This window comes from Prionailurus bengalensis, chromosome B1 (genome assembly GCF_016509475.1).
Source record: "Prionailurus bengalensis isolate Pbe53 chromosome B1, Fcat_Pben_1.1_paternal_pri, whole genome shotgun sequence".
Taxonomy (NCBI): Eukaryota; Metazoa; Chordata; class Mammalia; order Carnivora; family Felidae; genus Prionailurus; species Prionailurus bengalensis.
In genome coordinates, this window is record NC_057344.1 from 84,674,576 (window position 1) to 84,701,097 (window position 26,522).

The 26,522-nt window shown below is 36.5% G+C and overlaps 1 protein-coding gene across 1 annotated transcript in view; it reads left to right on the plus strand.

The window, feature by feature from the left end:
* Window positions 1-26,522, plus strand: part of INPP4B (inositol polyphosphate-4-phosphatase type II B) — a 399,964-nt gene that overhangs the window by 338,651 nt on the left and 34,791 nt on the right. Inside the window, 3 exon segments of the mRNA XM_043568210.1 lie at window positions 8,129-8,194; window positions 8,197-8,240; window positions 12,154-12,308. Coding sequence (XP_043424145.1) covers window positions 8,129-8,194; window positions 8,197-8,240; window positions 12,154-12,308 — 265 coding nt within the window.

Genomic DNA, 26,522 nt, shown 5'->3' on the forward strand with positions numbered 1-26,522 from the left:
TCAATAAACTATAAATATATGAGAAGCCTAGGTTATAAAACTATAGCTCACTTCAAGCCAAAAAAGGAGCTATAGGAATGGAATGAAATGTCTACCTTGTGTTTTTATTACCTCTTTCCTTTTCATGTTGGAGCCGCCCAAGGCAGCTTTGTTTCTGTAATCTTCTTCCTCTATTTTACCTCATCTGTACCTTTTTTAATACCTCAGGAGTTCTTTATTTTATTCCATATAGTATGAAATATTAAAGATCTCATTCTTACTTGCCTCCAGGAGCCTAAAGAAGTAATGCAGAGACCTTGGCTATTGGGAAAAAGCCCTGTCTTCTCAACTGTCTTCTCCTGCTTTGTTTTGGCTATCATTCTAGCAATTTGGGAGTCATTTCCTTCCATGTTATCAGAAAGTGGAGCATGGAAGTGCTGAACTGTTCTTTTTTTGGAGATGGCCTCATTATGCATCTGCCCCTCTATGCTGCCATGTGGCCTTGACATATTTCACTGGCAGCCTGGCTCTTACATGGTAGGGAGGTGGGGTACTGGAAATATCTCAGAAGCTGCTTTCCTTTCTGTCCTAAGCTTTAAGAAGTCTATACTTGCTTTGGTTTTCAGACATTTTGTGTGTAATGTATGCTCTCAACAGGACCTTTCTTGCTATTCTTGTCAAAGTAAAATGCAGGGACTTGGGAGTTGCCTTGGGAAAAAGGAAAGGCAGCCATCAACTGCCTTCACTGCTAAGGCAGTGAACACTCACTAGAATGCAGGCAGTGCAACTGGGCTCACAAGAAGACTCAGCTGGGGAATCTGCGTCAACCTCCTTTCCATACTCAAATTTTCTTCTGTCTGTGCATAAAACTATCTCAAGTATCTGAGGCATTTAGGCTTTTGAGAGTCATCTACCTGCAAACCATCTCCCCCCCAACCCTTTGTAATGACTTGAAACTATTTGGAGATTCAGAAATCAAATCATGAGTGTTTTCTTAACAAAAACAAAAATAAGAAAAAAAATTAATATGTTATAATTCTACTCTCCTCCCTGCACACCAAGTCCCATGGCCTTCAATGTATGACAGTGAGCAAGGAAAATCCTGAAGAATTTTTAACACAGTTACTTGTAAAGTTGCCTTTTCATTTACTATGGGTGATGCAACCTTGAAATTCATTTAAAAGGAAACAATGAAGGTGTATAGGTCAAAAATATTATTCAGCTCTGTTCAGGTGGAGAGTTTGATATTTGATTTCTTATATTGCCTTTTTCATAAATTGTTAAGTTGGAAATACAATTTAAATAGAGCCAGTTTCACTGGGGCTTTTTTTTTAATATTTTCAAGATTTTACAGCATCCAAAAGAACGTAATTTCCAATTTTAAGACATCTCAATGGCTTTCACCTAATTGCATTTGTTTGCTTGCTAGTTTAGCTATAGTTAACTATTAACTATAGTTAATTTAACTATAATTATTTCAGAATTAATTGTAGAGAAGATTTGATATCACAGGATATAGTACTAACCAGGGTAGACTATGAAAGTATTGTTCTTTATATGTTCATTTTTTTCAGTTTATTTATTTTTAAGAGACAGAGAGAGAGTGTGCAGGGGAGGGACAAAGAGAGAAAGGGTGAGTGAGAATCCCAAGCAGGCTACATGTTATCAGTGCAGAGCCCAACACGGGCTCTATCTCATGAACCATGATATCATGACCTGAGCAGAAGTCAAGAGTCAGAAGCTTAACAGACTGAGCCACCCAAGTGTCCCTATATGTTTATTTTCAATACTTAAAGATACAGACTCTTACAATTTTTTTCCCTTTGTAGATGTTCTGGTTATTTATTACCAGGTGACAAATTATTCCAAGTTTACTGATATAAAATCAGAAGCATTTTATTTATGCTCACAGATTCTGTAAGCATCAGACAGAGGAAGGTACTCAGACAGAGGAAGTAAAGATGGTTTATCTGCACCCCATGATATCTGGGACTTCAGCTGGAAAGATTGGTGGGGGCGGGAGGGGTGCGGTGTCAGGGCGTTACTTAACTGATTGGGAACTGGAGTGTTCTGCAAGCTTCTGCACTTGCAAGCTTCTGCACTTGCATTCTGACACCTGGGCCACGATGACCTAAGGGCTGCACTTGGGTGAAACTGTTGACTGGAGAACCTAAATAGGAGCCTCCATGTGATTGGGCTTCTCCCAGCATAGTGCCTGGGCTCTTATAGGGAGCACCTCAAGATAGGGAACACAGACAGCAAAGTTCCAAGAGAATCAGACAAGAGCTGCATTGGCATTTATGGCCTAACTCCGAAGTGACATAGTGTCACTTGTGCCATACTCTGTTAGTAAAGACAGTGACAAGCCCACCAGCATTCCAAGGGAAAGTACATAAACTCCATCTCTCAATAGAAGGAGTGTCAAAGAATGTAGAGCCTTGTCTTAAAACCATCACTGTAGAGGTGATTGATGTGCTGCTTTCGAGAGACATTCTAATTTACTTGTCATTTTCTCATCTCTAAAGCAACAATACACGTTTGCGATATGGCTGGTCAATGTTAAAAATGCCTGTATTATATAGCCACATATTTTACCTTAGAATGTTTTTGATTGCAAGTGACAGAAACCCTGACTCAAATTGGCTTGAACAATAAAGAAAATTTATGAACAAAACTGAAAATTCCAAAGGTCAAGCACGCAACCCTCCAAGGGAAGGTTGCTTCAGTGGCTTAGCAGTATTGAAAAGACACTTTCCATGCTAATTCATCACTTAACCACTCTTAGTGTAGACTTTATCCTACATCTGGTCCATCTTAAATGATGGCTGGCATGACCAATTATCCCCATGCTCAACTCATACTCAACCAAACAGATAAAGAGGACTTTTCCTCCTCCTTCCACATTTGAGTCTTCAGCTTCACTCAGCTGGGGCAGGAGAGGTCACCCACATACCCATGAAATGATTGCTGAGGTCACAGTCAAGTTCTTGTTGGCTTAGTTTCAAATGCCCATCTCTGAACTGATTCTGATTTCAAGGTGGATGGGATTATATAAATTGACATCAGAGTGGAAGTATGATTGATCCCATTTAAATTTTGTGCCAGCTATGAAGTGGGAAGTAGGTGTGGTGCTGGGAATTGAGCTTTAATTTCCATTTCATCTTGGAACACTCTGGCAACATAAAGTCATTTGACTGTGAGGTGATGAAGCTATTGCCTTGGCCTCATTAACATCACAGCTCAATCAGGTGAAAGTTTATAGTCCCATTCCTGCTTGCTTGTCAGCACCCCATCTTTGATTCAGGTCAATGTCATAAGGAAGATATTGGTATAAAAAGTGACTCTGTTTTTGGCTCTTATGTTCCATGAGATAGTGGTAAGAGAACAGTCACGGGGGTTGTGAGTGTTTCTGATTCTGATCTTTGTGTGCACCTCTATGTGTTGAAAGAGTATTTCCTACTTTGGATAAATTCTGACTTTTGCTGAGAAAGTAGGCTTCCTATCTGAGACTGTGGATGCTTTCCTAAGAGCTATTAATGTCTTTCTCTGTTTTTCAGGGTTGACACAGAATCTAACAATGTAGCCGCTTCTGCCAAGACTTTTATTAATTGTTTTCCACTTCAAGTCGATGAAGCATGACAGGGTTATTGTCCTCATTTTGCAGTAGAGAAAATAAGGACAGAGGGTTAAGCAACTCACCTAAGACCACATGTCAGATCAGGGACGGAGTTGGCATCACTTTCTGGGAAGCTTGGTTCCATGCTCTCTTTAAAAAAAAAATTATGAAAGTTTCAAACAAACAAAAAGAGAATACATCATAAGATAACAAACACTAGGGAACCCATCACTTAGCCTCAGGATTTTCTTTCTTTTTTTTTTTTTTTTTAAGAAACAACTTACAGATAGAATGAAAGCTCCCTTTCCACACCTTCCAGTTTTAATCCCTCACCTTCCCTTCTCTGAGAAAAGAAGTACCCTGAATTTGGCGTTTTACATTCTCATACACACTTTTACTGCATATATATTATCCATAAAAAATCTGGTAGTTTTACATATTTAACTTTATATTATTGCTACTATTTTGGATGCGTCCCATAATTTTATTGTTTTGCTCAACATAATTTTTACTCTATATTCATGCTGATATGTACATATATAATATAGCATGTTTATTGATTTTACCCATTGTATAATGTTACATTTCATGAATATATAACAATTTATTCATTCTCTTTATAAATACCTAGGTGTTTTTTTTTCTGTTGTTGAATATTATAAACAATAATGCAGTGAACGTTCTTGTACCTTTCACCTGATTTTTTTCTTGAATCCTATTTGAAAAAAGAATACTCTTACGGAGATAAGTATGGAGATTTAATTATCCTGTTTAAATTATGTGCTAGAGTAATGCAGGAGTGAGTAGCAAAAAGCAAGACTTGCGATATTTACATTTGAAGAGATTTATTCTAAGTTTAAACTAATCCACATTCCATGTATACCAGGATTTTAAGTTGATTTATCAAGATTTCTCATTTTATCTTAAAATCTCACTTATTAATCCACAGTCTAGTCATTACCAATGATACTTCTTTCCAGAACCAGACCTGAATTTCTGTGACCTGCAGGATTTTGGTCAGGTTGAGAAAAAACTGGCAGCAAACAAAGTATTGAATTGGTAGAGATGTGCTCTGAATAAAGCCAGCTTTATCATTATAGAAATAGAAAGAGTGGCCTGAAAATTTTAAGAACATCAGAATGATTTCCTTCTGAAAAGCATGCCCTGGGGAGAAGGGTTGAGATTTCCATGGGACATCATGTCTGTCTTAAAGTGCTCTCTTTATGGGGTAGAAATAGGCTAAGGATGGCCATTTATTTGACTTATATTTAGGATCCTTATAGTCTATTTTATATAACTGATTAAAAAATCTTCATGTCAACAGTGAAACGGAATTATTTTGAAAAATCACTATATTTACTCTGGATTCTCAGAATTCTGAAGAAGCTGGTTCATTGTGTTGATACTGGAACGGCCAGCTAATTGTGAAGACATTAGCACAGATATGGGGGAAATTGTCGGCGTTGGAATTTGGAGACTAGGATTTTTTTACTTCCTCTGACGAGGAACCTTGTGAAAGTCACTTACCATCTTGGATATGGGGTTGCCCTAAGTCAGTAATTTGCAATTTGTTTATGTTGACTCCAGGTTGTTTTATCAGTTTCAAGGGTTGGGACAATAAGAGTAATAATAATAATCACATGGAATAGAAGAGAACATATTCAGGGAACAGTATTTGCACTAAGGGTAAATATTATGTCATAATTTTTTTTGTTACAGAAGGGTGTGTGTGTGTTTGTGTATGTGAGCATCATGCTGTGGGGCATCATATAAGGTAAAATTCTTACTCTGTATTCCTTTCAAAAATGTTCGAAAGCCATTTATATCAGGTGACTTCAGAAAATATCTTAGGGACCTGTCAGATATGGTTATGTCCCTATTTAGAATACCCTAATTGCTCCTGTTTTTTAAGATGAAGCCCAAATTTCCTAGCATAACAGAAAAGATCCTTCATAATTTTTGCCTCTGGAACCATGCCCTGTAAGGTCCTGGTGAACTACAAATTCCCTGCTTTGATAGTGTTGTATCATTTCTCCACACTCAAATGCTTTCTGTAACCACAAGGCCTTACTTTTGCTAAAAATTCTTCCATACCCAAGTATTCTTTATGGAATTAGGCACTCCTTCCCTTGAGTCTCTATTATTTTTTTTCTATTATTATTTTTACTGACTTAATGTCATAGCCCACAGTACATTTCACTGTGGTTAATAATGGTTTAAAATCCATCTCACCCTACTAAACTGTGAAGATTTTGAGGTCAACTCTTTGTATCTTAAGAATTTGGGTTCTTTCCTTTTCTTATGCCTATATTGTGTTCTCCCTTTCTCTTAAAATAACTTTATTCTTTAGAAACAGTACGTGTTCATTTTAAATGTCTCAAATGACATGGGAAGGCAGTTGAAAAATCACCCTAAATCCTACAACCTAACAAAGACCACTGTTAACATCAAAACCGATGTCTCACTCTGCCTTCATGCATGTATGTATAGAGAGACATAAGCACACACACACGTGCATACACATACAGTGTTATATGAATAAATTCATGCGTTGATCTGACCAATTTTTCCTTTCAACAATGTCAAGGACCACTTTATCTGTTAATGATATATCTTTACATGTTTTTAAATGGCTACTTATAATTTTAATTCATTAAGGGCATCAATGGCAGACCTGATTTCTTTTTCCTTGTATGCTATCAGTATCAATTAAAAAGCAGCATTATTGTCCTTTTGTTCTTTGGTCAGCTGTAGTCTTGAGCTGTTTTTGTAACTCTCTTTATGGATTCTGCATTATTCTCCTTCCCTTTATCCTTGGCCTGCATCCTGTTAAAATTTCTGTATATCAGAGAGTCTCCTACCTAGTAATGTGATACTTTTAGTCAGACCTTGTCTTTCTTAAGAGAACCATCTATAGTTACATAGTAAGGGTTTGACTTCTGATAGCTTTTCCATTTAGAAACTAATACAGTGGAATCATGCATATATTTTATATGAATATTTTAAATCTCACCTCCCTAACATAGGGTATGCATCTCGATTGTACCTGACCTTACCCTCTTCTGTGGTCATGAAATTCGAGATAATATATAATTGTTTTTAATGGATATTTTTATTTTATAAACCACTTTCACTCTTTGGTAGATACAGATCGCTAGTATAGTTCATTAGGATACTTGCTCTACTCTCTGGAGCTGAAGTCAAGAACTACTCAGATGTATTATTTTGATAAAATGAAACATCTGGTACAGTTTTGGAAAGCACGAAGTCTCATTATGATTACAGCTTATTTGTGTCGTGTGTGTTCATGTGTATATGTGTGTGTATGTATGTGTACGTGTGTGTATATGTGTGTTTGTGCACACACGTGTGCATGTATGTGTGTATGTGTATATAAGAGAGAGGGAGAGAGAGAGATCTGATTCAGGAATATTTTAATTTTTTCTTCACTGTTACTGGAGAGCCTAGGCACAGTGCATTTTGTGCTTATGGAGTTTGTTCTGTTTTTAGCCTCTATTAAAATTCTCAGGAATTCTTCATCCCTCAGTTTGTGGATTCAATAATAGAACACATTTTCATACTGTACAGCATTAATCCAACAACTCTCCTAGAAATCCTTTTTGTTTCCGTCTCTATATTCTGATCTCGAACCCCATCTCACCAAGTCTCAGGGACATTTGTGTCATGATGTACATTGCCTTAGGTTTTAATATAAAATGTGTGCCGCTTATTACCTACACTCTAGTTATTAGCATGTAGAGATGTGAGCAATCAGTCATTTCCTGTTCCCTACCTAATTATCTCATGTAATTAACTATCACCTCTCATGTTGTTCCTCTTTCCATGACATACCTGTGCTCTTTAATAGCAGTTGCTCCCAACCAGGATAGATTTTGCCCTCAAGGAACATTTGGAGACATTTTTAATTGCCACAGGAAGGGTACTATTGGTTTCTAAATGGTAGAGGTCAGGGATGCTGCTTAACATCCTACATGGCAGAACATAAACCCATTCCCCACAATGAAATACTATCCAGTCCAAAATGTTAATAGTGCTGAGGTTAAGGAATCTTGCTATGGAAACTGACTTCATGGGTGTTTTTTTTTTGAACTTTCAGATTTCTCCCACCCCTGAGGTGTTCAGTGTAACATATCCTCTTGTTTCAGACTACTTAGTAGCAAAAAGTGACTATAAGATAATAAAGTATAAAATTCTACCTCATGTCTCATCCAAATCATGCTTTAGTTGAAGTGAGGCAGCAACCATCATCAAAAATGTTTCCCTTATTAGTAAGATTATAGTATTTGAAAATTGGCATTACCACAGTAGCACAGAAGAGGCAATGGAGGAAACTGAGGCATATTTTAAGAAAAGAATAAAGCTGGAGGGATTAATAAATATGATTATTCTCAGATGCTCTCTGCTCCGAATGTTATTTGTTGTCATGGAAGTTCTGTTTGCTCTTACATTGAGCACATCTCCATGGGCAGCTTAATACTATCGCCCTTATTTTCTCCTTTTTTTTTTCCCCAGATATTTCACATTTTCAAGAACAAAATGATTTAAAAGGATTACTAGAAAATCTCCATCAAAATATCCAAGCCAAAAAAGAAAGAATGTAGAAATCATGTGGCTGGCTGCAACGGTAAGCACTCTCCAGCCAGATCTTATTCCGTCACTGTGCTGACCAGTAAGCATCATCGAGTATCTGCTATGTAAGGTTCAACCTCTGCACTTTGGGTTACCGGATGTCATCCTCCATCATCAAGGGGATTAGGCATTTTCAAGGCTGTTGGTAGTTCTATTAATATACTAGAACAAGAGATGGAAGAAGATGCACTCAACGAGAAAGAATTTTACTTATTGGCTTTTCTTGTACATCCTGGATGTTTGACACTTAGAAGTGAGAGTGAAGTCTCTGTGATTTTCTTCATATTACACGTTGCAATGTCAATCACCCATATCAATCAGGATTTTGAAGTGCTACTCTAGAGACATATGGTTTCAACAGAATGTGGTTATCAGATCTCTGACTGAAAGGCTCAGTAAGGCTCCTGGACATATTGTTCAATTAATGAGCTTGTAAATGGGTTTGTTAATTTAGATATTAGCATAGAATTTATTACTGATGGATTGCTCTTGGGGTAATGAGCTATATTTTCTATGGTTCTTTCTCATTTAATGGTACCCTCAGGGTAGAAGTTCTGCCTTATTTCCTACCCCAGGTTTCTACTAGAGGGAGGGAGAGAATAGTGCCTATAATTTTTAACTTCTTGTCTGGCAACCATTCAGGCAATAGCTCACATGAACTTACGAATTTTGTTAAGCATTCACACCCAAAGATCCTTTCCTAATGAGAGGATCAAAAAAGGGACACTTTGGAGACCTTTATGATGAATGCCACATTTGTAGTTACTGCACACGGTTACTTGTGTAATTTGGAGTTCAGTAACTGATATTCTGACATAACTATTCATTCTGTATCAGTAGCATTTAAAACAAAGCCTTGTCCCTACTGCCAGTGTTCAATTACAATCCATTATTACTTACTCTTTTCTGGGAAAAAGGAATGGATAATTTACCATGAGTCTATATAAAATAATTTACAAGAACAAGGCAGAGGAAATCTGTGTTAGCTTCCCTTTATGCCCTCTTGGAGCCCCAGGGAAGAACATCCAAGGTAACAATATGAAACATTGCTTTCAGGCAGCTCATTTACACTGGCCCCATTTAGCACCATACTGCATTACAGGAAGGTTGTTTTTAATAGCTTCCCCCTCCCAGTGTGGCTGCTCTTTATATCTTCAAAGACTCCCGTGGTTGTCAATTCTCACAAAAATTTCACAAAGGTGGGTTGTGTGCTATTTTTGCTACTTTACTAATGTGATAATAGCAAGGTAATTTGATCATTTACCAATGCTTTCTGACAACTTAGGAACATATACATATGTCATTATAGACATATCATGAAGTTATGTAAATCGATAAATGAAGGATATGCACGTGCAAACACAAATGTATGTTTTCTCTTAGTACATGTTGTTATACCATTTGAATGTATTTTTAAAAGTTTTCCCATGAATCTCATTCATTCCTGGGATTCTTTTTTGAAACTTAAATACTGACCAAATATAGCTCACTCACAACTTACTCATTGAATGGATGGTTGTCTGCCTTGAAAAATACAGGGAAACCAGTGTGCAAATTTGGCATTATGTAGCAACACTGACTTTATTATTACAACATTTCTTTAGACTGATACCTCAGTTTCAATATCCTCTTTTTAAATCAAAGACTTGGGTACTACTTTTACAATGAAGAAATGTGGAAATTCCCTTTGACATTTTCCAAAAAGCTTTTATTTCTGTCTCTATTTCATTTTCTCCTCTTTTAAAACCTATTAATTAAATATTGCTCTGTTAATATTTTACATTCTCATAGAAAAAAAACATATAAAGCTATTTGGTTTTATCTTGATTAAATTTTAAACAATAAAAAATGAGAATTTAAAGAGGACCAAATGCCTATCAAGTGTGTTCAGCTAAGTTCAGGGTCACCTGGGTGCTCAGCCAGTTAAGGGTCCGACTTCAGTTCAGGTCATGGTCTCATGGTTCTGGAGTTACAGCCCCACATCAGGCTCTGTGCTACCAGGGCCTCTGATCCTCTGTCCCCCTCTCTCTGCCCCTCCCCTGCACTCACTCTCTCTCTACATCAAAAAATGAACATTAAATTAAGTTCCTATAGTTCAAAGAAGTTATAGAAATAAGGAAACCAAGACCCCACCTGCCCACTCTGATTTAATTTACGCTGCCTCCTCTTGATTTTAAATTTAGAACATCAACGATCCTTAGTAGGTTAGTTGACTATAGTAGAGGCCACACATTTTTTAAAAAAATTCATTTTCAATTTTTTTAATGTTTATTTATTTTTGAGAGAGAGAGGGAGAGAGACAGAGTGCAAATGTGGGAGGTGCAGAAAGGGAGACACAGAATCCGAAGCAGGCTCCAGGCTCCGAGCGGTCAGCATAGAGCCTGACGCGGGGCTCGAACCCACAAACCACGAGATCATGACCTGAACCAAAGTCAGACACTTAACTGACTGAGCTACCCAGGCACCCCAGTAGAGGCAACACATTTTAAAGAATATTCATTCTTTTAAAAATCATATCACATAAGTGGCATTGGGGTCTATATTTCATTGCAATGAATATAGTCAAGTCTTTGCTGTTTTATGTTTAAAATTTTGAAATATTTTTTTATTTGAAAAGATTACAGTTTTACAGATAAAAAAAGATTTTATGGTGAAATCATGCTTTCATATTTCTCTAGTTGCTTATATTTGAAATGGTGAGAAAGTACCAAAGTTCTAATAAGGACTTGTAAATCCTAGTGTAAGTATCAAAATCACAATTAAAACATAGTAAAAATCCTTGATAAGCTGTATCATTATATGTTTTCCTTAAAGCAGAAAACTGTTAAGGCAGATATCTGCCATAAAATATTCTTAAATTGATCTTCCTTAAGTTATCTGATGGCAGATAATAAAGCAAAACTGCATCACATTAGATTTATTTTAATTGCATGTTGATTAGTATTGTTGACACTAATGTAGACTATTGGTATCTCATATCAGAGCCCTACCATGAGACAGGGAAGAGAAAGGAATGGAATGGTTCACCTGCTAACCATAGACAAGAGAATACTGCTGCTGAGAGATTTTTCTCTTGACTTACATTGGAATAACAAAAGAAAGAATTTACAAAAAGAAACAGAATAGAACAGAAATTAAAGGCTTGGTCCTTGGCATCATGTAAACCCACATTAGCATCCGGGTTCTGCTCAGTTATGCGCAAGTTACCTAACCTGGCTAAACCTCAATTTCTTCATCTGTAAAATAAGAATGATTAAATCTTCTTCCAGGGTTCATGTGCAGTTATTCATGTGCAAATCTATATGAAATCTATTAGCGTCGTACCTGGTACAGTAGATGAGTGATTTACAGTGACTATTTTGGTGTCCTTCTTCCTACTAGTTACATTAGTCAGTGGTTAGTAGTTCACTTATCTGCTGCGCTGGTGCCCTGTGGATGTTTGAAATCTCGTACCATAAAACCAAACCTAGCAAAGTTTTCTTAAATATAAATTAAGAAGATGTTAGCTATTTAGGATTCAAATCAAGTATCTGATCCAGGAAACATAGTTTTATTTTCCCTTCACAATTAAGGTGTTGCTCCTCAGCTGTGATTATTACTGTCATCCACTACAGTTCAGGCCCCCTCTCAGGGGGCATTGCTGCCTCTGCTGGGTATTTACCATCTCATATGGCTTCAACAGCCCCACATGTCACACACCACATACAAAGAACTAAATAAATTCAATCTGTTCCACTAGCTTTTGAAATGAAAAGATAATGTTTTTCATTCGCTAGGGCAGATTGAACCAATTGACTGTCATAAATTAACATAAATTTGGTGTGTTTGGATAAGAAGTGTTTAGAGGAGTCCGACACCTTAGAGTAATCTACAAATGAACGATAATTGTTCATGTGTCTGTGTTACAGATTTGTCGCAAACTAAATGGTATTCGTTTCACCTGTTGCAAAAGTGCCAAAGACAGGACGTCCATGTCGGTGACCCTTGAACAGTGCTCAATCTTGAGAGATGAGCACCAGCTGCACAAGGACTTCTTTATCCGAGCCCTGGATTGTATGAGAAGGTATCCCACATGTCTTCAACTTTCTTTCTTTTAAGGTCATTTTAAAGTTTTAGGTTTTTTTTCCAAATACATATTTTACTAGAGGACTAAATATTTAGTAACTTCACTGCATTTCCATGGTTCATAGCTCATGGCATGAAAGATAAAATAATGTTAAGTATTCCCCCTACTGATTTTAGGCAATAAAATACAACGTGGATGGATTTTGATAATAGCGTATTAGCTCATTTAGATCCTAGTTTTAAAGGGCTCTAGTCCCTTCATATATAGCACTTGAAGAACAATTTCTTTATATATTAGGAATTGTGAATATGTACAAAATAAAACTAAGTCTTTATCCAAACAAAATCTTCCTTAACTGCAACTAACACGTGATCTTCCCAATGTCTCCAGGTCAGTCACCTGCTTCCTAAAATTTATTTTCACATCATCCATCAGGAAGATGGGATGACACCAATACTTTTAAAATAGAGAATTAATATTGTTACTCTACCGACATTTAAAATGCTATGCCTGAAGTCATGTTTCTTGATTCATTTCCACAGTAATTAAATCTAAAGTCTAAGCCATAATGGGAAGGAAAAAGTGCCTCATTCACAATGTCTGTCAGCAAGGACACACGTTAATTAAAAAGTTAAGCGAAATTGTCTCTTTGCTGCAAAGACTGACTCAGAAGCACACCCGATGGCACAGGCTCTCTGTTCCCAGAAAGGAATGTCCCGTGATGCTCTAGAGACACCTGCTTCTTATCTGGCATATCATTAGCTTCTACTTTTTTTTTTTAACTGCTGCAGCCTTTCAGTAGGGATGTGGACGCTTGCCTGCGCTTATCCTGTGCCTGCATGTTTTCCTCAGTAATGAGAGGTTTCTGAAGCCCTCTCTGTTACCCCATTTCATGTCTCTTGGCATTTTCATTGTTCAGTGGAGTTCTATCATAATTTTTTGACAAATGTATGAGTATGTCTTAGAGGCCTGACATGAACATCTGAGCCATATAAAGCACATTGGTTGGTATAGAAAACTTCTTTTAAAAATAATCTCTCAGCACTAATGGGAAGAATTCAGAATCTGAATCTGAAATCCTCTAATGTGCATAAAAAGAATACAAATTTTCACTATGGATAGAACAAAGGTACTAGGTGGGGAGAGCAGGAACACATGTTATTGGCCAGATATACCAGAGGACTACAATGGTTCAACAAACAGGCATTTTCTGGAAGGTGCAATTGTTGCTTATTTTAAGGCAGATGTAAAAAGGGACCCTTAAATTATAAAGATAATTCTTTCAAATTGGTGAATAAAAGATGTATTTGTCATATACATGTTAAACCATAAAAATACATAGTGTGGTATTGCATAAAGGTTGTACAGAATCAACATTATATATGTAACATACTTGCTCAGGACATAACATTTATGAGGTTGATTCTTGGCTTGTTAAACAAATTAAGTATAAAAAATTTAATCTAAAAACACTAAAGATCCTAACTTCCATATCACCACTTCTCTGGGGGATCAGTATATATATTTATATATATATATATTTTTATACATTTCAAATCTGTCAAATTTATCATTTGGTTTTGTGAATACATGAGGGCTGTGTGAGGCTTGGAGGGCTTTGTGTGTGTGTGTGTGTGTGTGTGTGTGTGTGTGTGTGTGTACCTGTGTTTACGGGAAACAAGTGGTGTTCTTTTCTTTAATAACTACCGTCATTTCCTTCTTTGGGTATTCTGTATCACAATCTAAGCCCATTGGTTTGTGAATTCTGTCAAAATAGCAAAGTAAATGAGAGCATGGGGCTTGGGAGCCAGTGACCCAAGTTTGAATGTAGCCTATACGTCGCTTACTAGCCATGAGAAGGTTAATGTCTTACTGCCTCTAATGCCTTAGGCAAGTTAGTCAACCTCTTGATGACTCAGTTTCCTCATATATAAAACAGATATGATAAGCTTTTCTTAGGAGTTTCTTGAGGATTAAATGAATTGGTATGTGTAAAGTGATTAGAACAGTGTTTGACATACAGCGATCACTGTATAATATTTGTTATGTCAATAAAAAATAAATATCAAGGGTCATGATGTTAACATTCTGATCTTCCAGGTACAGTAAAATCTAGCCAACCATGATCCCTATAATCTTTATGAATATATTATGACAAAAGGTTTGACTCCAATACCATCTACTAAAATAAAGTCTACTGCTGATTCTTATAAATAAGGTTTCAAATGCAATGTTTTATCTATTTAAGGAAATAGTTCTTTAAATGCCACCTTAAAGTGTGCATGTGTTTACAAATGCCATGCCAATTATGGGTGGACTGTATTCATCACAGTAAGCCTGGATAGATTTCTTGTAAATATTTTTTTACGTTAATGTGTATTCTTACACGCCCTTAGAATTTGAGTGATATATTTGAGATCAAAGAGTCACTCTAGAAATCTAGTGAAACCTCCTTTACTTTATAAATAATGAAACTGAGCTCTAGAATTTTTTGGCAAAAACTTCAGATATAAAATATTAGAGCCAGCACTCAAACATAGATGACCTTGTTATACTTTAAAGTTATTCTCTTTGTACCAAATAAAATAAAATAACATCACTTAAAACTATTTGGTAATGTATTTGGCACCTTCAAATCTATTAGTTAAAATACAGTTGACCCTTGAACAACACAGGTTTGAACTGCTTGGGTCTACTTATATGCAGATTTTTTTATAAGTACTTTATGTTCTTATGATTTTCTTAATAGCATTTTCTTTTTTCTAGCCTGCTTTATTGTATGAATACAGTATATAGTACACATAATATACAAAACATGTTAATCACTGTTTATGTTATCAGTAAGGCTTCCTGTCAACAGTAGGCTATTGCTAATTAAGTTTTAGGGCACTCAAAAGTTATACAGGATTTTCCAATGTGCAGGGGTTCAGTGCCCCAACCCCTCTGTTGTTCAAGGGTCAAGTGTATTACATAAGTCCTATAACTCATAAAAAACGTGTGCTTTTATAAATTTCAGACTGTGTAGAAGACTAGAGTAACCTGCTCAAATCCTGAGACCTTGAAGAGCAAATTCTAGTTCTAGAACATCAACTGTTTAATTTCAACCTTATCTACTATGTTCACCATTGTACAAGGGCATTGAGCACAGTGTCTGGTCCAGAGTAGGATGAATATAAATACGGGTTGAATAAATGAAGAACAATCCAAATAGGAATTCATAATGTTGCCTTCTGTTTTTCAGAACTATGTATCAACTTTGTTGTCTTTTTTTAAAATTATGTTTTCAATTATATTCAAGACAGTAATTTGGTTCTTACTCTTATATCTAAGCCTTGTTTCCTGGGGTTGCCGTTGGGTCTCTGTAGTTTGGTGGCCAATGATAATAAGCCAGACAGAAGTTGTGCTCAGACAACTCAATCCTATAAGGTTTCCAAACACTGTTGATGTATCTGTTTATTGTGAACATATTCAAAGTTCAGGCATTTTCGAACCTTCTCCCTTTTATTTCCACCAGGCCTGTTAGGTCCTGCTAGTTGGCCAGGATGTGTGAAAGTTTATCAAATCCCTCCATGGCTCTCTCATTTTCAGGATCTCCTGGTTAGATTAATGGCTACTCTGGGAGCGACCCCAGTAGAACTGCTATCTCAGACTAGCCAAGAGGTCCACTGTCCTCATCCAAGAATACTGCTGTTTCAGATAATTCCCAGGAGTGGCATTTCCCCCAGAGTGGTCAAGTGCTCCGCCAGCTCACCCTAGTAGAACTTGAGCTGAAAGGGGCAGGGATGGGAGCAGTGCCAGGCAGGAAGGCCACACACTTCCTCTCTTCTTACCCCCTGTCAGCAGTTTTCCAGGAAGCAGTTTTCTCAGCTTGTTGCTTGACTTCAGTTGATTACCAGGGTCCTGAAATGGGTGTTTTTGACTCCATTTCCTAGTATTTTCCATTGTCATAGTTTTTTGGAAGAAAGAGGATTTTCAGAACTCCTTGGTCCGCCATCTAGGAAATCCCACCCTCAGACAGTGGCTTTAAAATGCATCTCAAACTGTTTCTGGAATTTTTAAATATTACTTATGTTTGGACCCTATTGGTTTATAATTGGGAAATCTGAGGTGGATTCAGGAATATAAATTTTTCAAGAACTTTACTGATATTCTGGGACACAATCTGGGATTTAAATAAATCAGTGTTTTAAAGGAGTTTGATTTTTATGCTTTTGAAAATATTGGTTTTTTAATTTTATTTAACATTAATTACAGTTTACCTTTGAATTATTCTAACTACCTTTCAGGCTATTTACTCTGGATTTTTTTTAAGTTCATCGAGGTTATAATATTGCCATTTTTTAGTTTTACTTTTTCCTTATCTCTATTAAATTTTTCAATTGTATTGTGCTTCTTTCTGTTCAGATTATTTATGAGTAAACAAAATGTCATAGATAAAGAGAAATAAATAAAGCTTCATTGGGCTGCTTAATCAGAAACTTACTCACCGGCATAAGCTCCGTGAGAGGAGGTATTTTTATTTTCCTTTGTCCATTGCAGCCTTCCAGGATCTAGAACAATGCCTAATGATATTAGGTTCTCAACAAATATTCAATGGATGGATGGATGGATGGATGGATAACACAGGTTTCTAAAATGTTCAGGTCATATATATATATATATATACATACATACATATATATACATATATATGTATGTATGTATATATGTGTGTTAGAAAGTTTTGCACATATATAGGCATTTAGAATTAGATAGATTTAGAATTAAATAATTAGATTAGATAATTAGAATGAAATTATCACTCAGTTATGACATATTTACAAGCAAAAGTTCCAGAAGATGAAATTGAAAGGTTTGGAGAGGTTATGATTCAAAAAAAAAAAAAAAACTATCTTCATGCATATTCTGAATCCTTCCTTTGTACTATTTTCAAAAATTTCACTCTCTTCCTACATAGCCAATATTACTCACAGGTGCACATTACTGATACGTGCCTTTGGTTATAATCTGCTTGGCTGAAATAGCAAAAGGGCTTCTTCAGAATAGAAAGTTAGCAGAGTATCTGGGAAGATCTGGCTCTGTAAAGAACTCTTAGTAATTGCCTATATTGCAAGACAAAAACAATGATTCTCAACCCTCATTAGAAACCCTGGGTTTGGGGCACCTGTGTGGCCTAGTCAGTTAAGCATCTGACTCTTGATTTTGACTCAGGTCATGATCTTGTGGTTTGGTTTGTGGGTTAGATCCCCGTGTTGGCCTATGTGCTGACAGCACAGAACCTGCTTGGGATACTCTGTATCCTTCACACTCTGCCTCTCTCTCTCTCTCTCTCTCTCTCTGTCTCTGTCTCTGTCTCTCTGTCTCTCTCTGTGTCTCTGTGTCTCTCTGTCTCTCTCTCTCTCAAAATAAATAAACATTTTAAAAAGAAAGAAAGAAAGAAAGAAAGAAAGAAAGAAAGAAAGAAAGAAAGAAAAAAAGAAAGAAACCCTGGGGTTTGGGGGCTGAATGGCAGGAGTCCTTCTACAAACTAGCTTCTGGGATGGAGACTAGGTGGAGAACCACTTGACTGAAGTCAATCTCATGTAAACCTGCCACATTGCAGTAATTTATTTTAGTGGCTTTGTGGTAAGACTATTAGCCTGGTATATCTCTCCTTTTTTTAATTTTATTTAAATCTAAATTTGTTAACATGTAGTGTAATAATGGTTTCAGGAGTAGAACTTACTGATTCATCACTTACATATAACACCCAGTGCTCATCCCAACAAGTGCCCTCCTTAATGCCCATCACCCATTTAGCCCACCCCCCATACAACACCCCTCCAGCAACCCTCAGTTTGTTCTCTGTATTTAAGAGTCTCTTATAGTTTGCCTCCCTCTCTTTATCTTCTTTTTCCATCCCTTCTTCTATGTTCATCTATTTTGTTTCTTAAATTCCACATATGAGTGAAATCATATGATATATATCTTTCTGCGACTTATTTTGCTTACCATAGTACATTCTAGTTCCATCCACGTTGTTACAGATGGCAAGATTTCAAGCTTTCTGATTGCCGAGTAATATTCCTGAGTGTGTGTGTGTGTGTGTGTGTGTGTGTGTGTGTGTGTACCACATCTTCTTTATTCATTCATCAGCCAAAGGACATTTGGGCTCTTTCCATAATTTGGCTACTATTGATGGTGCTGCCATAAACATCGGGATACTTGTGCCCCTTTGAATCAGCATTTTTGTATCCTTTGGATAAATACCTAGTAGTGAAATTACTGGGTTGTAGGGTAATTCTATTTTTAATTTTTTGAGGAACCTCCATACTGTTTTCCAGAGTAGCAATACCAGTTTGCATTCCTGCCAGCAGTGCAAAAGAGTTCCACTTTCTCCACACCCTCACCAACATCTGTTGTTTCCTCAGTTGTTTATTTTAACCATTCTGACAGGTGTGAGGTGGCATCTCATTGTGGTTTTGATTGTATTTCCCTGATGATAAGGGATGTTGAGCATCTTTTCAAGTGTCTGTTAGCCATCTAGATGTCTTCTTTGGAAAACTGTCTGTTCATGTCTTATGACCATTTCTTCACTGAGTTATTTGTTTTATCATTTCTTTGAGTTTTGAAGTGTATGTGTATTGACAAATTCTCCCTTGATCATGTATAGTGGAAAGTTACAAAATGGTGGCTGCATAATTGGCAGACTTTTTTTTTTTTTATAGAAAGGGATAATGCAATATCAGCACTCAGTTTTTGGTTATGGAATCTCCATGATGCCAAGATCCCTTTTGTCCCAGTGCATTTACAGAAAGAATTTTTAGCAGAGACTTTTGAGTTTATATTTCATTAATAGACAATTAGGAATGGGTTTTAAATACAAAATTTGACTAGATTATAAAATGTCATGCTCTATGAAAAAATGATTGTGTTGGGAAATTTAATACCCACTAAAAAGTAAATTAAAATGAAAATACCAGTGCAATCTTATTTCCCTTAACAGGAACCCAGGGATGATGTGTATATACAAGGTAACAATGTGACACCATATTGCTCAGTTGTCTGTAACTTTTATTTTCCTTATGGTACATTCCTCTGCAATCTGTCATTCTATAGTGGCTCCTTAAAATTAAGATAGTTGATACGCCATTAATAAGATTAATCAGGGCTTATTTCAGCATACAACCTATTTGTCACCCGTTAGATACAGGGCTTTCATCATTCAAGTTTAGTAAATAATTAATTCATAAGAGAGAGACTAAAAGGCCCATCAGCCACATTGAGTTTTAATATCTTATTGAATGTCCTATTTTCAACATGTTGCACCTGAAATTTATGCTATTTCTATTTCACAACTTGTCAAATGTTCTGCTTTATAAACAAGTGATCCTTAACCAATTGATGTCAGTAAATGTTTTATTTCTCATGTTCTGCGTTCTCTGTGAGATTTACTTTTGAGTCATGTAGTTCGTTTGTGTTAAGATAGAAAACTTTATTTTTTTCTTTTGTTAGTCTTGTTTTTATTTCATCTTACTTTTGTTTGATTGTACAAGTCAGAGAAAAGGTGCTACTATTTCATATTATCTATTTCAAATATTGAAGTGAATAATAAGCATTATAGACAGAGACAATGGAAGCTTTCTGTTATATCCTGACTACTCGAAAGGGATGTGTTTGTGTAGAACAGCATAAGCAGGAACAGTTTTTCCATTATCACTAAGCATTATCTCTTCCCTTGAGAACTTCAGTACTGTATTGCTGCATTACTTCAGTCCGTATCTGTGATGAATGACAGCAATAAGCCCAGATGGAGTCACCTTCATCTTAGGGTTGCTAATAGTTATGTGAAAACTGACCCCATATGGATGTTTTTGCTTCAATTTACCATAAGGTGAAAGAGAGTGCAAAGAATGCACTTTTTAAAAAAATCTTGTTGGAGCAAGCATCTTTTAACAAGATATCCACAGATGAACCATCAAAAGAAAACTGAACTCATTGGAAAAATTGAAGAATTATCTATCGAAAATCTTTCAACTTCCTGAACAAAGCATGTGTGCTGATTTTAGGTAATCTTCATGCATTTGTTGCAAATCATATTATTTTGTTAACTAAAAAACTTGTGATTTTGAGGTCTATTTTTTCTTCCTAATTTGTTTTGTGTATTATATTTGTTTTCTACTAGCAGTGGCATGAGACCCTGTGCTTGTCATCCAGAGCAGTTACCAGCTTTGCACACACATTTGCTCTTGTAATTATTACCTGAGGGCCTAGAAATACAAGTTTATGGAATATATGTTTTTTAATTTCATTTAATGGAAACCCGTATAAATGAATTTAATTAAAATAGATGTAACTTCTGCCACAAACATGAGTTTTTAGAGGCAGGAAGATCTGGGGTTAGATCCTTATCCTAACACTCATCGTCTGTACATCTATGGACAACTTAATCTCCAGGCTTCAGTTTCCTCCCCTGTCCTGTGGTGGTTGTGTTAAATGACATAGCTCATTTAAAGTTTCCGTGCCCAGTGGTGTTAGGTGCTCTGCTTGTTCCCATGCTCTCCCCATTGCCACCTACCCTGCCTATTCTTCCCCAGCCCATATTTCTCCTCCATGCCTCTTCAGATATTCCTGAAATTGAGGAATTTCCCTGGTCTTCAAGGGCTTAGAAGAAAATCCCAAGATTAATACTTGGTTGCTAAAAGGCTTAAACTCTCTCTCAGTGACTATGGGCTACATGGTTTGAAAATCTGGTGAGAACCCTGCCGATGGCATCCAGGGAATCTGGGAACAACTGAGCCTGGAACAGAGAGCTCGTGATGACCTGTGGCCCCGGTTGGCAGTGCCTGGGTGCCAATTCAGGCAGTAGAATTCGTGCATTATCCAACATTGAATGCCCACACACTTTATTAGCGATTTAGGATATCTGGTAAATAACAAGCCAAGAACCCCATCCCAGGAGATGGCCTGGGAAAATATATTATTCACAGAACTATGCCATCATCATATTTAGAGTCAAAAGTAAACATTTATTGAATATCTACTATGGCAGAGTACCATGCTAAACAAATGGCAAAATGCATCTGTAATAATAATAGCATCTAGTAGTTAATGAGTTCTTCTTGCTATGTACTAAGAATTATAGTAAGCATTCTATATGAGGATCCTCTATTAATGCCCACAAGGATAGTATGAGGTAGATCAGGCCACATGCCTAAAACTGTTATTACCAGAGTGGAGCAGAGGGGAAAAGGAATCACTGTGGGCTGGGGTGGCCCTGGGGAAGGTAGGGTTTGAACTGTATCTTGAGGATGAGTACAATTTAGGTAAGCAGCAAGGAGGAATTGGGAGTTATTGACTGGGAATATCAGTGGGTAAGGCTAAGGGCACTGTTTGTTAATCATCACCTTTGTTAAATGTTTTATTTACATAAATGGTATCATAATGTGTATCACATCCAACAACTTATTTTCTTCAGCTGGTATCATGTTTTGGTTTTTTTTTTTAAGATCTATGTTCATACATAAGATCTAGTCCTCTCCTTTAATAGCTGTATAGTATTCCCTTATATTATAGATCACAGTTTATCTATTTCCCTATCAAATTTTAGGTTGTTTCCGATGTTATGCTATTAAACAATAGTGCAGTAGACATACTCATGAGTATGTCCATGAATACAAGTATGAGAATTTTCACAGTGTAATGAACATAAAAGTGAAATAGGTGGTAAGGTATTTATATTTTCAATATTACTGGATGCTACCAGATTGCTCTTAAAAATAGCTATACTATTTGTATCCCTCAACCCATGCACATATGTTCCCATTTTCCACATGCCCAAATATTTGCACTGTAAGAGGTTTTTTTTAGCAATATGATGGGTGAAAAGTGATATCTTGATTTAATTTATATTTTTCTGTAATAAGTCATATTGAACACTGAACATTGATGGCCGTTTGCATTTCCACTTCCAACATCTCATCTTTAATATATGTTTCATATATTGGGTGTTTGCATTTAATGCCAGCCAAGAAAGGGATCTAGCATATATAAACTGCTGAGTTATTGCATTTAAGTAAAGTTCTAGATAAGAGAGTCTCAGGAGTGACAGTTTTTAAGAATATTTTTTATTTGTTTTATTTTTACAAAAAAAAATGAAAGCACGGAAGAGTAGATGAGAAAGGTCTCTTGGGTTTGGAGAGAGAAGTGCAGTGTTTTGACAGGAGTCTATGGTATGAGACTTTTTAGTACTCTGTTTTAGAAAAGGGATGGAGACTTCCAGCTGAGACACATGTGTACACACACACACACACACACACACACACAGAGGCAATTAGGGAGGTGAGTGATACCTTTGCACTTGGAAAGTTAGGTGTCGCAGGAACTAGTCCTAGAAAGGGCTTGTTTCCTTAAAAAAGCCAGAGATGCATGTGGCCCAGGCCTGAACGTGTGGAAAGCAGTTTTGCCAAAATCTAGATAGTCTGTTTCTGCTCCTGGGAGGATGCAAGAATAAAGGAAGTGAGTGGACGCAGCCACATATTGCTGGACCCAAACACCACGTTCAAAGAGAGAAACAACTCAGAATTAAACACAGGGATGTGAAACAAATATCATAGTTCTATCTCAGATCTTGCTTGCTTTTAAAGTTGACAGGTTTGTTAGAGCATTTAGTTCCCATACAATAACACTTCCCAAATCTTTTTCATTAAACAACCTAATAATTTCTTTCCAGAAGTGTGACATGAACGATAATTTATTTCAACCTTGTCCTAAAGAATGACATTCACGAATTCATGCACTTTATGTACCTATTATGTTTGTCCTACTGCCCATGAAAATAAATCCAAAACTGTTAAAATCAATACATCATCGGTGTACCATGTAAAAACTCTAGCCTTAATCAGAGTGTTCAGTCTACTTGGGTAAACACGGTCATAGAAAGGTTTCAACCCTCCTTGTCACCTGAATTTTACTTGTAATGCTCCAGTCTCTACCCCAGGAGAACAAACTGAAAGTCTTCATTGGCCACTGTCTCATAAAAGCTCAATTGGGAGTCAATAGTGTTTATGGAAAAGCAGTCAAAATACTTCCAACTTTTATTCTTTTCAGAAGATCATAGATGACAGAGAAGTTCAAATCTCCAGCATAATGCATTTATGCCGAGGATAATGGTCTCAAGTCCTATGAGCAAAGATATATTATGCACAATTACACCCCATTCTCTCCCATTCATTGAGTCTATCAGGGTTCATAGGAGTGTGAATGACATCATTACAGGGGCCGAGAGTGTAATTTATAAGGCATATCATTTGGAAAATTGGTAGTTTATTAATAGTAAAAAATCACATGTGATATTTCTCAAGTATCACAACATTGTTTTGGCAGAGTCATTGCTCTGAGACCTCTAAAAATCTAAGAATTAAGCCAGCTCGGTGGAGAGAAATGAGTATAGTTCAGTGATTAAAAGGAAAGACTCTGTGGAAAGATGGCCTGGTTCTCCACTTCTTGGCAGTGAGAATGAAATTCTAGGAGACCTTGGGATCTTGCTATGTAAAGTGAAAGAAATGGGTATATGAAAAAATTGGTAACAAGAATATCATGTAAGTACTTGGTAAAGTTTAACTTATGGTGTTGATCTCACCAACATACTCATCTCATAGGGCTATTGTGTGGATTAGGTTAAATAATGATCATGGAAGCACTTAACAGAGTACTTGTTGCATAGTAAGGACCAGTAAAAATTAAATGTTGCTCCGGCTGTTACTGATGTGGCTATTGTCACCATTACTGTTCTTATTGCTACCACCTTCTTTGTCATAACAGTATCTCATCAAATTAGTTTTACTGAACTGTGCATTGGTTTGGTTTCTCAAACCATACTGAAGAAAGTAAAAAACCCAGCCCGTTCAATTACTCACATTGTCTATGCATTGATTCTCAAAGAGTGGTCCCCAGGCCAGCAGCATCAGCATCCCCCAAGAACTTAACATAAATGCAGATTCTCAGGCCTCACCCCAGACCTGCTGGACCAGAAACTGTAGGATTGGGGCCCGGCAATCAGTGCTTTGACAAACTCTCCAGATGACTGTGATACACACCTAGGTTTCATAATCCTCAGTCTAGCGTAAGGATAGGATTACACTGTTAACAGTTTTACTGAGATATAAAATTCACACACACCTACCATACCATACCATACCATACCATACAATTCATCCATTTCAGGGTGAAGGGGAGTGAGAGGTATAGAATGAATTACTCATAGGGATAAAAGGCACAGCATAGGGAATACAGTCAATGATATTGTAATAACGTTGTATGGCGGCAGATAACAGCTACACTTGTGAGCATAGCATAAAGTATACAGTTGTGGAATCACTGTGTCGAACACCTGAAACTTACGTAACATTGTGTTTCAACTATACTTAAAAAAAAAGAATGCCCATAAAATATTTGAGACACTATTGGTACCAAAAAATTATTTTTTGTTTATCTAAAGTCTAAAAAGAAAAAAATTTTATCTAAAAAGTACAATTCATAGATTTTGGTGTATTCACAAAGGTTTACAATTATCATCACAATCTAATTTTAGAACGTGTTCATCACTTTTGCATATTCTGGACATTTCATATAAATAGAATCATACAATGTGTGGGCTTTTTTTAAGTTTATTTGTTTCTTTTGAGAGAGAGTACAAGTGGGGAAGGGGCAAAGAGAGAGAGAGAGAGAGAGAGAGAGAGAGAGAGAGAGAGAGAGAATCCCAAGCAGGCTCTGTACCATCGGTGCAGAGTCCAATGCAGGTCAGGGACTGTGAACCTCGAGGTCAGGACCTGAGCTGAAGTCAGAGGCTTACCTGACTGAGCTGTCCAGGCACCCCAAGTGAATCACTTCTTTTACTTAGCATACTGTTTCAAGGTTCATTTATGTTGCAGACATTTTCCAAATTTCCTCGTAAATTTCCCTCTCCATGAATTTTTTTTTCTACAGCATTAACATTAGGCTTCTTTATGATTCTCCAGAACAATTCAAGTATGTGTGTGTGTGTTCGTGTGTGCAGGTGGGGTAGCTGAATGTGATTGTGTGTGTGCCTGTGAGTTTTAATTTTGTGATTTTCTTTTTTTTTAAGTTTATTTATTTTTTATAACACTTTTTTTTAATTTTTTTTAACGTTTTATTTATTTTTGAGACAGGGAGAAACAGAGCATGAACAGGGGAGGGTCAGAAAGAGGGAGACACAGAATCTGAAACAGGCTCCAGGCTCTGAGCTGTCAGCACAGAGCCCGACACGGGGCTCGAACTCATAGACCGCGAGATCATGACCTGAGCCAAACTCGGCCGCTTAACCAACTGTTACTTATTTTTTGAGAGAGAGAGAGAGCACACGAGCAGGGAAGGGACAGAGAGAGAGAATCCCAAGCAGGCTCTGTGCTGTCAGCTGATTTACAGCTTGAACCCACAAACTGTGAGATCATAACCTGAGCCAAAATCAAGAGTCAGAGAGGCTTAATTGACTGAGCCACCCAAGTGCCCCTATGATTTTCCTTTTTTAGAGACTTCTAAAAACCTCATGGCCAATTTTGTGCTCCCTCTACTACAAATGGATAGCATTCTTTAATGGGTCTTTTTAAAAAATACAGTGACCACATTCCTAACTTATTTTTATGACATACTCTTGCATTTACTATTTCTTTCCCACTTTTCATTCTTGATATCTTTCTGAATTTTATGTATTCATTTAAACTGCCTTGAATTCTTTTTAAAACAAGGCAGGATTTAAATACTTAAGAATAAAACCACATAAAACATTCTCTCTATCCTAAGCTAAAGACTTCCTAAATCTATTTTTAACACTTGTCAAATCAAGTTGAATAATACTGATTTACAGTTTTTTCAAACTGAAAAAAAAATCCAGTCTTTTATATCTGAATTTATGTGTTTTCAAAGTGATGTCTGTCCTCTCAACTATTTGAGAAAATAATATCATTATATTTTTATATGCTTCAGAGTGTGCAAATCACCTTGACTGCTCTTTTGCACTGGAAAATAGGAATACAATAGATATCATCCTTTGTTCAGTTTCTGTTCCATAATTTAATTTTATAACATGAATTCAGATATGGAATGTTTATAACACAGTTTTATTTGATTTTATGATAAAGACTTTTTTTCCTCTTGGAAACACTAGAACAAAAGTGAGAAAAAGGCATATTAGACCTGTCAAGAGATATTATT